Raw genomic sequence first — 12,997 nt, 5'->3', positions numbered from 1 at the left:
AAACCAGATGAGCCCTCGCTCGAGCTGGCGACCTCGGGGGTCTCGAACCTGGGTCTTCCACATCCCAGTCCAACTCTCTATCCACTTCGCCACCGCCTGGTCAGGCGGTGTTTTTTTTTAATAGAGGAAACAAACCATCATTAGACTCACACAAGCATTTATCATTAATAAATTCCCAAGATGAACCGAGTGACTCATTTGGCTGAGCCAGGTCAAGCAAGAGCAAATGTCTCAAGAAATTTGAGCACTCATGCCCTTTTCAGTACTGCTCAGGTTCCAGGTTAGTTTTCCCTCTGGTCTGCTTTCCTGTGCTCAAATTCTCAACAACTGGTAGTAGAATAGAAGGTTTAAAGAATGTTTGGTGGAACGTTGCTGACCCCAGAGTTCTGTGCCTTGAAGGTCTCCATAGGGTTATGGTTCCTTCCTGCTCTGTACCATGTGTTCCCATCCAATCTGCAGGAGAGAGTAAGCCCCAAGGGGCAGCACCTTCCTCAGGCACCTGTGAGCTACCGCCTACATTCCCCCTGACAAATGAAGTTACAACAAAAGCAAGGGAGAGACCAGCAAGACAGCTGCTTACATTTCATCCTCCTAGACTAGCCAAGCTGAGTTCCACTGCTGCTTCTCATCTGCCAGTGCTGACAGAACCAATGTCATTACCACTGAGGCACTGGGCTTGTTATGAGGCCACACACGATGACAGAGGGAAGGTAAGAAGGTGAGTAGGAGACAGGAAGGTTGAAACTCTGAACAGGGAAAAGATAAAAAAGCAGAGCCAGAATGTCACTTGGTTTTTTTCCATTCTCCTTTATTCCATAAACACTTAGTTACAAGTTGCACAAATCAAAAAATAAAGGCAGGAAAGGATACAGGGAAGGTTTTTGTGATGTGTAGGTGCTGGGAAGGGAGAAAGAGGTCAGGAACCAGTCCTCTCTCCACACAGCCCTGGATGAGGGCTATGGCCCCTGAAGCAGGGGGTCTGAGGACAAGGTGGGCAAAGATCCAAGGTAGCTGAGGGATGGAGGAAGCCCCGAAACCCAGAGCTCCCCCACAAAGCCTTCAATGTATGACAGGAGTAGAATGGGGAAGTGAGGAGGTTCAAAGATGGAGCAGCAAAATGAAAAAATCAAGTTAGTGGATACAGGAGATGTGGAGTCACCGTGGTAAGGGAAATAGGAGGTAAAAGGGGCAGTGAGAGTTTCTCCCTGAGACCCCCAGGGAGAGATGGGGGCCAGCTTGCCTGTTAATTTAATATTAAAGTGGGAGCGGGAGTTGGATGGGGAAAACATTATTTCGGGGGATAATTTCTCAGCCTCTCTCTCAGCCTGTACCTGGAGAGGGAAGAGAGAAGAGGGATGAGCACAAGTCAGAAGGAAGACAAATGATAAAAAGTCAGGAGTTAGGGTCTAATCCCTAGTCCTATGAGAGCATTCTTCTCTTTCCATACCAACCCAAACTTCTATCAGAGGCAGTATTTGCTAGGCGCCTGGACTGCTTCTGCCTCATGGCAGAGCAATGTGCACAGGTGCACTCCCTAACCCCCTCCTGTGCTTGTCATCTTACAAGTCCTCCCCCTCAAATACTTACAAGAGAGGCTAAGGGCCCAGGGCCCTCACCAGTCATAGCGGCGGGACTGTCGGGAGGGAGAGTCCTCAGGTCCCTGGATGGCCAGGCGGGGAGGTCCCTCCGCCCTCCGGCCTCCACCCCCTGAAGCCTCATGCCTTCGAAACTCCAGAGGGCGCTGCTGCCGGAATCGGGAAGTCTCCCTCCGCCACTCGTCATCAAATGCTGCGGCCTCACCTGCAGAAGACCAAGACCAGATATGACATCAACTATGGACAACCTGGCTTCTGGAGGAAGACACAGGAGTGAAAAACACCCTGTTAAGGCTGAAAGTAGGTGTGTGGGATGTGTGGGGGAGGGCAACTTTATTTAGCAATTTTTGGTTCAATTGGTTCCTGGAAACCACTAGCAGGCCTAAGGAATGACTACTAGAGAAAGAAATCAGGAATGGGATAATTATTTAGTTAAGGAGCAAAATTCCAAGTCCACAGTAAGTATTTTATAAATATTTGTTAATTAAAAAAAAGAGAGAAAAAAGAATCCAAAAAGGATCCAGGTGGAAAGAACAGATTACTATTAATATCTCACTTCTCACTTAGGTGACAAAAGTTGAGCCTCTCTAGTGACCTGACTCAGTCCCTAAGTCAATAAGGCTCCAACTGAGGTACGAATATGGGGCTCACCATATTCCCCCCCCAAATATCTATGGAGGAAAGGAGAAAATAGTGGTAACCCCTAGTTCACAGGAACTGGACTAGGCTACTGGACAAGAAACCAAAAGGTAATGAGCAGGAAGAAAGGCTCACTTTCATCCAGGTTGATGTAGTCCTGCCGTTCCTCCTGGTCCCCTGTGCGGTGGTTTCGGGAGCGCTGGAGGATGTGAGCCCGATCTCGGATGTGATGCCCAATGGACATCTGTTCTAGTCCACTGTCCGAGTCCCGTACGGTCCTCCGAGTCTCCCGGATCTGGGGTGAAGAAGAACATGGTACATTCAGTTGCCCTTCCAAAGCCCAGGCCACACCAACCCGGGACAGACAAACCATCCACAACCCAATCTTGAAAAAGAAGGCAGGGTTTCAGTGGCTGGCACTCAAACTTGCCTTCTCTGAGAAGAAGAAGCTCTCCAACTCACCCCGCCTGGTGCTGAGCGCATCTCTGACGTCTCCTGGTAGACCTTGGGGGCACCGTCGCCCGTATTGGAGTAGGAGATGACAGTGGAGGATGAAAAGGTCTGGCAGTTACCTCCAGCAGTCATGTGTTCCTGAGGAGGAAAAGGTACAGCAGGACTGACGGGGAGGACCTTTCCTCTGGAGACAGGATCCCACATTTCAGCTGCCTGTTCTTGCTCATATCTTCCTCACAAAACGTGAAAACTGAGAAAAATGTCAGGACTCATCATTACTCCAAAATTCCTGAGTCCAACAATAAACAAAGGCTTTAAGAGAGCAATCTTTAACTGCATACTTAATAAGAGTGCTGCTGCTTCACACTCGGGCGTGAGAACAGACACTGGAACCCAATGCTCTCTGGGTTCAATTTCGTTACCCAGCTTGACCCCTTCTCTAGCACACTAGTCCCCACCCCTGTCTCTGAGGACTCAGGGTGGTGCCAGCCATCAGTGAGAACAGGGCCAGGGAAAAGGATAGGGCGAGAGTCTCACCATGTTCCCGATCATGTCGTTCATCATCCCAAACATGTCCATGAAGCCACCCGACTGCAGAGGCATGGAAAGCAAATTCAGGGCTCAGAGAGGACCCACTCACTACATGCCACACAGTCCCTTGCTCTGCTTCCTTCACATCTAGCAACTGCTTATTCTCATCCTTCGTGAACACGTTTCTGTTTGTGTCTCTCCCTGCATACTGCTGCCCTCCTCTTCAGTATCTAAAGCTGCTCTGATCCAATTTTCCTTCTCCTGACTGCCTATTTCCTCCTAAATTTAGGAAACATGCCAAAGTTAATGAACTCTAACCTGTAAGGTGGTTGAACATGAATCTGTAAAAAAAAATCTTCTAAAACCCACATCTTGTTGGCCCTTCAACTGTATCTCCATCCACAAAAGAATAAACTTTGCTAGTTTATTTTTATAATTACATTTTCCTAATGAGCATGGCTCCTAGGACAGGAGTCAATATCAGCATCTTTACCTCAAAGGACTCACAGTACACCGCAGGCTGAACTTTGTGAACAGTATAAAAAAGTCTAAGGTTACCCATAAGGCTATTCCAAAGAGGCACACTTAGAAGTAATATAGAGTGTATCTGAGATGGAAATACACAAGAGAACTCACCATTCCCAGCATCCCAAAGGGGGAGACAGCCCCAGCCTACAGGAACACAGAAGGAATAGAAATTAGAGACCACATCCTATCTCACTGCAATCCCAAAACAAGCCCATGGCCTCAGCTTTTCCCCCATCATCCTTTAAAAGGGGATCACAATGCCCTTCTTCCAGACCTCTTCCTTCCTCTCCTAGATGATCCCACTTGCTAAACCAGCTGTACGGCAAGAAAAATCAAGTGCTTAACTAACCATCCTCTAACATTTCTTTGGGTCTCTGGTAGACTGCAGCACCATTACCTGCATCCTGCGGCTGGCAGGCCTGGTACCTGGCACGTTGCCATCTGTAATGCTGAGGAAGGGGCTATATCCAAAGCCACCTGACAACATTCGGTTCATATGCTGACGGTGAATAGCAAAGGGGTCCCTGTGGAGTGAGTATACAGCATGGATGGCAGAAGGGCCAAGCAGTCAACTGCCCCTCCCCCCAAAAGAAAACAGTCCTAGGGAAACAGCACACAGATGCCTGTTTCCCCCAACTAATTGGGAGCTGGAGCTGAGTATCCAGCCAGTTCCAATCAGTGCCCACAACGGGAACCCAGATGTCCATCAGAATTACTCAGAGACCTGAAGTGGAGTGGGACAAGCGCTCTCCAGCATGAGGGGGAGGGCCTACTCACATCAGGAACATGGGATCTTCAGGCTCCACGTCCCTCATGAAGCGGAACATCCTGATTTTAGCTCCAGGGGGCTCCACACTGTAAAGATGAGGAAGCTCTGACACTTGGAAGCAGCCAGGCTTTGCACACTCGCTCAGTGTAGGGATTCTCAGAACACTGTCCCTTCCAAATACTGTAGCTGACCCCCCAGCCCAAACGCTAGTGACACCCTTCTCCAGGTATTCAAACCAACCTCCAGGGAAAGAAGAGCTCTTCAAACCTCTTTCACAAGGAGGGCCATGGAAAATTTTCCAAGCCTCTGTTTTCTGCCTCCCCGACTCACAGTCATCGTTTTCCCAAAGCCCTGGCCAGAAGCATACCCCTCCCCTGACGCCACTGTTCCGGATGCAAATCCTAAGTGCTGGCCCTACGCCCCATAATGACCCCAAACACCCCGCCCCCTCCTTACATCCTGACGCTGCCAAGCCTACCCTGGCGGGCCTCGTTTTCCCCATCGCGACTGTCGGCGGCGCCCCTGGCCCCGGCCTCTCCGCCGGACAAACAGAAGAGGCGGCCTGACTCTATCCCCTCCTCGCATCCCAGGCTCGCAGACCCTGCAACCCGCTCCGATCGAACCTCACCGGTCCCCGGTTCGGGCTCAGCGGCCCATTCGGCCGGTCTCTCCTCTCTGTGCGCTGCAGGATCAGGGTTTGCGGCCCCGGACGCAGGATTTGTCCGGGCTCGAGCTCCTCGGGCTCCCGCGCCGCCTCCTCCCAAAGCAGCAACCTCCGTACCCTCCTCGGCCCACGGAGCCCGAAGCGCTGCCAGGCCCGGGCGGAAGTGACGTCAAGGCGACCCGCCCACCCCTGGGCCGGGCCCACGGAGCTCCGCCCACTGGTGGGCGTGGAGAGGAGGCCCCGGCCCATTCTGGGGCGGCGGGGCGCTGGGCGCAGGGCGCAGGACGTGAGGGTCCTCTGGGGACAGAGGGTGGGGCTTGAATGCTAACCTGGATTTGGGTTCTGTGACAGGAAGAGGCTCCCTGTAAGGGTTTGAGGAGGAGGGAGCAGAAGAGTCCATTCCTCGCGAGGGCTGGGATGGGGCGGCACGTTCACCAGGGGAAGGAAGAGATCAAGGGCCAGATTCCCATGGGGAGGGGTAGGCTCCCTATGGACAAGATAGGGCGGGTCCCTGGAGGAGCCTGGAGCAGAGTTTCTACGGGAGAAGCGTCCAGCCCAAGAGGGAGGAAGGGCGGCAAGTCTGCGGGGGAAGCGCTAGGGACTAGTTCTTTCAGAAGGAGGTGCGATCCAAGTAGGGGGAGTGTTCCTGGGAGTGACGTAGAGGAGGAGGTGACAGTCCTGTCCAGGTCTAGCTCAGGCTTAAGGAATCCAGGGTAGGATGGCGGCTCGGCTGCCAGGTGGCGCTCTTCGGCCAGGCTGGAACTACTACCTTAGAGAAGTGGAGTTGGTGAGGCTCCTAAACCCCCTCACCCTGCTGTGAGGGTACGACTGATAAAGGCTCTAGTTTGGAAATAATCTCATTTAGTGCCAACCTTCTCTTTCTTTTCTCTAACTCCTGTGTTCCCAAGGATCTAAAGTTTGGGAAATGAAGAAAAAGGCTGGATAGCTCCATTAACCAGAATCACCTAGGGGTGGAGCTCAAAACAGACTCTGGAGCCCTGACTCGGAGGCCAGAGGCCAAAGACTGATACTTTGACATAGTAAATGTCTTGCATAAAATCTGGCCCAACTGGAGAGAAGGGCCCTCCCCCTGGGTATCAGGGGATTTGGACTGTCTAGGATGGACTTTAAACCAGATTTGTCCAAATTCTAGCTTTTCCTGTTTCTTTACTCTGGCTGCTGGCCATATGAATGCTATGTGGAGACTGACAATGAGAAAGACTTGTTCCCAACACTTCCCTGAAGGGGGCAAGGGGTGTTGGTAACTCAGGAAAAGGTACTGGGTGTAGGGCTCCTCGATTTCTTTGAAATTGATCTCTATTAAAGAGGAAAGAATAGTGAAGACAAAGAGGACAGATCATTTAGAAGCTGGCAGACTGGCAAAGCCAAAAAAAAAAATAGACAAATACAGAATAAAAGAAATTTTGTTTTCATTGGTATTTCTGGGGAAGAGACTTGGTAAAATCTTTTACATTTATCTTCCAGATGCTCTTATCTCTGGACATACCACCATGCAAATGCCCCTTTTCCTCTTAACCCAAATAACAACAGTTTGACATGCGATTGAGTTATCCCAGTGAGAGTTTTGGGGCCCTGACTTAACTAAGTGTAGTCCCTCACCTGCCAGCTTCTGCTTTCTCATTCCCATATCCAACCTTCAAAACTGGATAAGAGCTGTAACTTAGCTTTTTAGCCTTCTCCTTTTTTCTTTTTTCAATACTTGGTACTCTACCTACTTCCTTTAAGTAACTAGAGATTTTTCTCTTTTTTCTTCAAAAAATTAAGAATCTGATATCAGTTATTTTTACCTTTGCATGATTTTATTTAGTTGAGAGAGAAGGAAGGAAGGGAGAGATCCAGGAAGGGAGAGGTGTGAAGCATCAACTTGTAGTTGTGTCAGTTTAGTTGTTCATTGATGGCTTCTCACATGTGCCTTGATGGGGTTAAGGGCAGGGGGCCTCAAGCCTAGCCAGTGATCCTTTGCTCAAGCCACTGACCTTTGGATCATGATGACCTCATGCTCAAGCCAGCAACCCCGCGCTCAAGCTGGATGAGCCTGCGCTCAAACCAGAGACCTCTGGATTTTGAACCTGGGGTCTCAGCGTCCCAGGTTGATGCTCCATCCACTGCCCAACCACCAGTCATGCCACCTTTGCATGATTTTAAATGTATTAATTTCAATGTATTTCAACTCCTAGGAGTACACTTGACCCTTGAACAAGCAGGGTTTAGGGGCGCTGACCACCTGCAGCAGATAATCTGCATGGAACTTGTTGGTTTTGTACATACTTGGATTCTCAACCTAGAGCAGATCCAAAATAGTATTAACAATTAAAATTTACCTTCTAACTATAAGACAAAGCTCCAAATCTGGTTTGGAGCTTTGTCTCCGGTTAAAAGAAATACTTGAGTAGATGGAAATGAAGTAGATGCAAGAGCTCATTTTCAGGGTCCCCAGAGACATACCATTTAGGCAGCCATCTACTGCAAGAATTGAAGGAATGTAATTTTACAGATAACCTTTCTATTCCCTACAGCCACGTTCCCTTCCCTCCTATACTCCCACACTCGCTTTCTTTCCCTCCCTCCATCCATCCATCCTTCCATCTCTGTCCAATGAACTCTGATGAACAGAAATTCCTCAATCACTGGAGTGTCTTGTAGATGGTAAGATGTAGGAGGAAGTTTAACACAAAAGGATAAAGATTGTGGGGAAGGAACAGAAACAGAGTACTGTGGTTCCTATATTCACTTCTCTAGTTGATAGAGACAAAGTCAGGAAGTCCTTGAGAAAGTAGAGCTTGGACAGAAAAGGGCCTTTTTAGATCTGAGGTCATGCACCTAGAGCAATCCCAGGGCAATGGGATGTTGGAACAGAGTGAAGATGGGGAATGATGTGGGACGTAGGGGTGACTGGACTTCCTACCTGAGCCAAAGTGAATGAGTGTGACTGAGTGTATGTGTGTATGTATATGTGCACTTACATTGGGGGAGGGAGCTAAACCCTGAAAATTAGCACTAAGGTGTCCCAAGCAGAAAGCATTGTACAGTAGACACCAGATCAGTGTGAGATTTAAGAGTAACTCAGGAGCATTTTTTTAAAAATCACTTTAATGGCCTGACCAGGCAGTGGTGCAGTGGATAGAGTGTTGGACTAGGATGCAGAGGACCCAGGTTCGAAACCCTGAGGTCACTGACTTGAGCAAGGGATCACTCACTCTGCTGTAGCCCCCCCCCCCGCCCCGTCAAGGCACATATGAGAAAGCAATCAATGAACAACTAAGGTGCCGCAATGAAGAACTGGTGCTTCTCATCTCTCTCCCTTCCTGTCTGTCTGTCTGTCCCTATCTCTGTCTGTCTCTGTCTCTGTCACAAAAATAAATCACCTTTCAGTTTGTTTTTATATCCACATCCACTCAACAAATATTTATTGAATGGTTACTATGTGCTAAGTGCTGTTCCTGGCCCTGGACATACAGTAGTAATATAGAGAAAAATAAAGCAAGTTGGAAGGAGAAGAGAGGAACAGGCAAGCCGCTGGGAGGTGGTGATTGCTTTTTAGGATGACTAGGGAAAGCATCATAGGTAAGGTGATATGTAAGCAGAGACTCCAACAAGATGAGGGATAGTTGAGGTGAGAGCTTTCTGAGCTGAGGAAATAGCAAGTGCAAAGGCCTAGTGGCAAAAGTATGCTTACTGTGTTCAACAAAGAAACCATTGTGCCTAGACTGATGAGAAATAGGGAAGAGCAGTAGTAAAAGACAAGGTCACAGAGAAAGAAAGAAAGAAGCCAGATTATGTGGGAGTTTGTAAGACCTACAAAAGGATCAATGCAGCTATTCTATGGAGACTACACTGTTGGGGGACAACAGCAGCAAAGAAGGACCTATTCACATGCTGTTGCCATAATCCAGATGAGACATGATAGTGGTTTTGAGTAGGTTAGAAACAACAGAGGTGATGAGAAGTGGTCACATTTTAGATATATTTTGAAGATGAACCTAACAGAATTTGCCAATGGATGGATGCAGTGTGGGAGAGGAAACAAGGAGGACTCCAATGGCACTGGCCAGATAGCTCAGCTGGGTAGAGCATCATCCCAAAGCACAGAGGTTACTGGTTCAATCCCTGGTCAAGGCACATTCAGGAACAGATTGATGTTCCTGTCTTTCTCTCCCTCTTTCTCTAAAATCAATAAAATAAACATAAAAAAAGAGAAGGACTGCAAGATTTTTTGGTCTGGGCAAGTGAATGAGAAATAAATGTTTGCTGCATTGCACTGAATATATATAGACACTGTCTTGAGAATAGTATATTAAAATTGTGTTTGGCTGGAAGATCCTGACCATGTAGCTACGATAACTGACCTGGGCAGTCTTACCTTTAGAAGCTAGACTGGCCACCTAAACAAAGCAGGAGATATGGACAACAGTAATAATTTATTTTCATACCTAGTTTGACCATAAGGTATTAGCTATTAGGCCATCACAGGTAGATATGCTAATATTAATGGTTGGCATTAGCATTGGAGTTTTAAATCTTAAGAACTTCCTGTTGTTCTTTGATAATTTCAAGAAGACATCCTGAAAGAGGCAGAACATCTTGTGATTAACATGGGAATTAAGGATTGATTTTGTGTTACATGTTAATAAGTATTTATTAAGACAGGCAAAATAATACATGTTAACCATATTTTTAAATAAATAAAAAAATATTATGTATTATTAGTGTTAAAATTGCACATATGAAACCAAACTTGCTGTCATTAAAAAAAACTGTAAAGGCCTGACCTGTGGTGGCGCAGTGGATAAAGCGTCGACCTGGAAATGCTGAGGTCGCTGCTTAGAAACCCTGGGCTTGCCTGGTCAAGGTACATATGGGAGTTGATGCTTCCTGCTCCTCCCCCCTTCTCTCTCTCTCTCCTTTCTAAAATAAATTTTAAAAAAACTGTAAAGTTGGGGTTTTGGGGGCCCTTCAGAAGTTGGGGCCCAGGGCATGCGCTCAGCATGCCCACTGTTAAATCCTACTCTGATTGGCCCTTGCTGGTTAGATCAGGTGGTTAAGAGCATCATTCTGAAATGACAAGGTTGCAGGTTCAATCCCAATCCTGGGTCAGGGCACACACAGGGTACACAGGGCACAACCAGTGAGTGCACAAATGAGTGGAAAAACAAATGAATGCCTCCCTTCCCCCTCCCTTCTCTTTCCCTTCCTCTCCCTGTCTCTCTATAAATCAATCAATAAATTAAAAAATAATTAAGTCCTGGCCAGATAGTTCAGTTGGTTGGAGCATCTCTGGAAGCACAGACATTGCCTGTTTGATCCCAGGTCAGGGCCCATACAGGAACAGCCCAATTATCCTGTCTCTCTGTCTCTCTCTAAAAAATAAAACAATGAAATAATAAATAAATAAATATTTATTGAGCTCCTACTATGTGCCAGGAATAGTGCTAGGTACTGGGAATGAAAAGGCAAGTAAGATGTGATCTCTGCCCAAGAGGTTGGCTAACATGGAATCAATCCAGTGAAGTCTGCAATAGAAAGATTGATTGATTGATTGATTGATTGATTTGAGAGAGAGAGACAGACAGAGATGGAGACAGACAAGAAAGGAGAGAGATGAGAAGCATCAACTTGTAGTTGGGGCACTTTTAGTTGTTCATTAATTGCTTCTCATATGTGCCTTGATGGGGGTGGAGGGTCCTCCAGCCAGAGACCTTTGGGCTCAAGCCAGTGACCATGTCTATGATCCCATGCTCTAGCCAGCAACCCCATTCTCAAGCTGGCGAACCTGTGCTCAAGCCTGATGAGCCTGTATTTGAGCTGGAGATCTTGGAGTTTCAAACCTGGGTCCTCAGTATCCCAGGTCTATACTCTATCTACTGCGCCACCACCTGGTCAGGCTATTTATTTATTTTATAGATTTTATTTATGATTTTACAGAGAGAGAAGAGAGAGAGCAGGACAAGAAGTTTCAACTCATAGTTGCTTCACTTTAGTTGTTCATTGAATGCTTGTAGTATGTCCCTTGGCCAGGCAAGCCCAGGGTTTTGAACCTGAGACTTCAGTGTTCCAGGCCAAAGGTCTATCCACTGCATCGACACAGGCCAGGCAGATTTATATTATTTTCAAAATTTTTGTTAAATTTATTTGGGTGACATTGGTTAATAAAATTATACAGGCCTGACCAGGCAGTGGTGCAGTGGATAGAGCGTCAGACTGGGATGTGGAAGACCCAGGTTCGAGACCCCAAGGTCGCCAGCTTGAGTGTGGGCTCATCTGGTTTGAGCAAGGCTCACCAGCTTGAGCCCAAGATCACTGGCTGGAGCAAGGTGTCACTTGGTCTGCTGTAGCCCCACAGTCAAGGCACATATGAGAAAGCAATCAACGAACAACTAAGGTGCCGCAGTGAAGAATTGATGCTTCTCATCTCTCTCCCTTCCTGTCTGTCCCTCTCTATGTCTCTGTCACAAAATAAATAAATAAAATTAAACAACAACAAAATAAAATAAAATTATACAGGTTTCAAGTGTACATTCTATAATACACCATAATCTGTATATTGCATTGTTTGTTCACCAGCCAAAGTTAAACCCCTTCCATCACCATATATTCAACTCCCTTTACCTTTTTTTTTTTGTTTTTTTTCATTTTTTTCTGAAGCTGGAAATGGGGAGAGACAGTCAGACAGACTCCCGCATGCGCCCGACCGGGATCCACCCGGCACGCCCACCAGGGGCGACGCTCTGCCCACCAGGGGGCGATAATCTGCCCATCCTGGGCGTCGCCATGTTGCGACCAGAGCCACTCTAGCGCCTGGGACAGAGGCCACAGAGCCATCCCCAGCGCCCGGGCCATCTTTGCTCCAATGGAGCCTTGGCTGCGGGAGGGGAAGAGAGAGACAGAGAGGAAAGCGCGGCGGAGGGGTGGAGAAGCAAATGGGCGCTTCTCCTGTGTGCCCTGGCCGGGAATCGAACCCGGGTCCTCCGCACGCTAGGCCGTCGCTCTACCGCTGAGCCAACCGGCCAGGGCCTCCCTTTACCTTTTGAAAGATGTGTGTGTGTGTGTATATATAATTTTTTTTGAGAGAGAGAAGGAGAGAGAGATGAGAGGCATCAACCTGTAGTTCCAGCACTTTAGTTGTTCATTGATTGCGTTCTCATGTGTGCCTTGACTGGGGGGAGGCTCAAGCTGAGCCAGTGACCCCTTGCACCCCTTGCTCAAGCCAGCGAGCTTAGGCTCAAGCCAGCAACCATGGGGTCATGTTTTTGATCCCATACTCAAGCAGCAACCCCCCCCCCCCCACTCAAGCTGGTGAGGCTGCACTCAAGCTGGCCACCTCAGGGTTTCAAACCTGGGGCCTCAGCCTCCTAGGTCGATGCTCTATCCACTGCACCACCACCGGTCAGACTGAAAGTTGTATATTAAAAGGACAATGTGGTTCAGAAGAGGGAGTGACTTTGGGGGGTAGGGGGAATCAGAAAAGCATTTCAGGCAGAAGATGTGATCAGTGCAAAAGCACAGAGGTATGCTCCACCTGGGAAGAAACATGAGGAGTAAGAAAAAGAGGAAAAGGCTGACGTGAAACTTTTCAGGGAACAGTACTGAGAAATAAGGTAACGGAAGTTAAAGGGATCAAACCTTGAAGGGCTCTGTTTGCTCCTAGACTTTATCTGATAGGCTTGGGGAAGCTATCAAAGGGTTTTATATAAAAAAAATTATAATGGTCTGTTTGTATTTTAGGTAGAAAGGCACTGTATGCATTTCAGGAAACATTTTGAGCTCCTACAATATGCCAGGTAGGGGAAGTAGGTGCTG

At 47.8% G+C, this 12,997-nt stretch overlaps 1 protein-coding gene across 2 annotated transcripts; it reads right to left on the bottom strand.

Annotated features, from left to right (window-relative positions):
* Positions 1-783: 783 nt before the first annotated feature.
* MLF2 (myeloid leukemia factor 2) lies at positions 784-5,349 on the bottom strand. Of its 2 annotated transcripts, none has more exons than XM_066260565.1 (9): positions 5,139-5,349; positions 4,524-4,601; positions 4,144-4,270; positions 3,855-3,890; positions 3,225-3,278; positions 2,697-2,825; positions 2,370-2,529; positions 1,588-1,800; positions 784-1,331 (listed from the first exon to the last, which is right to left on the bottom strand). In XM_066260565.1, the coding sequence occupies exons 2-8, from the start codon at positions 4,571-4,573 to the stop codon at positions 1,613-1,615; spliced, it is 744 nt and encodes a 247-aa protein (XP_066116662.1). In that variant the 5' UTR covers positions 4,574-4,601; positions 5,139-5,349; the 3' UTR covers positions 784-1,331; positions 1,588-1,612. The 2 variants fall into 2 exon arrangements, with proteins under 2 accessions (XP_066116662.1, XP_066116673.1); XM_066260576.1 differs by having other exon boundaries at positions 5,144-5,283.
* Between the last annotated feature and the right edge of the window lie 7,648 nt (positions 5,350-12,997).

The sequence above is a fragment of the Saccopteryx bilineata genome, chromosome 1 (assembly GCF_036850765.1).
Source record: "Saccopteryx bilineata isolate mSacBil1 chromosome 1, mSacBil1_pri_phased_curated, whole genome shotgun sequence".
In the NCBI taxonomy this organism is placed as follows: Eukaryota; Metazoa; Chordata; class Mammalia; order Chiroptera; family Emballonuridae; genus Saccopteryx; species Saccopteryx bilineata.
Note: the sequence above shows the minus strand (reverse complement) of the source record. Positions and strands in the feature narration are given on the sequence as shown.

Excerpts from the sequence above, each read along its gene's own strand:
- MLF2 (XM_066260565.1), bottom strand. The coding sequence starts at position 4,573 with ATGTTCCGCTTCATGAGGGACGTGGAGCCTGAAGATCCCATGTTCCTG. Across the intron at positions 3,891-4,143 it reads CTGCCAGCCGCAGGATGCAG|GCTGGGGCTGTCTCCCCCTT; the intron begins GTAATGGTGCTG and ends GTGTTCCTGTAG. Across the intron at positions 3,279-3,854 it reads CCTTTGGGATGCTGGGAATG|TCGGGTGGCTTCATGGACAT; the intron begins GTGAGTTCTCTT and ends ATGCCTCTGCAG.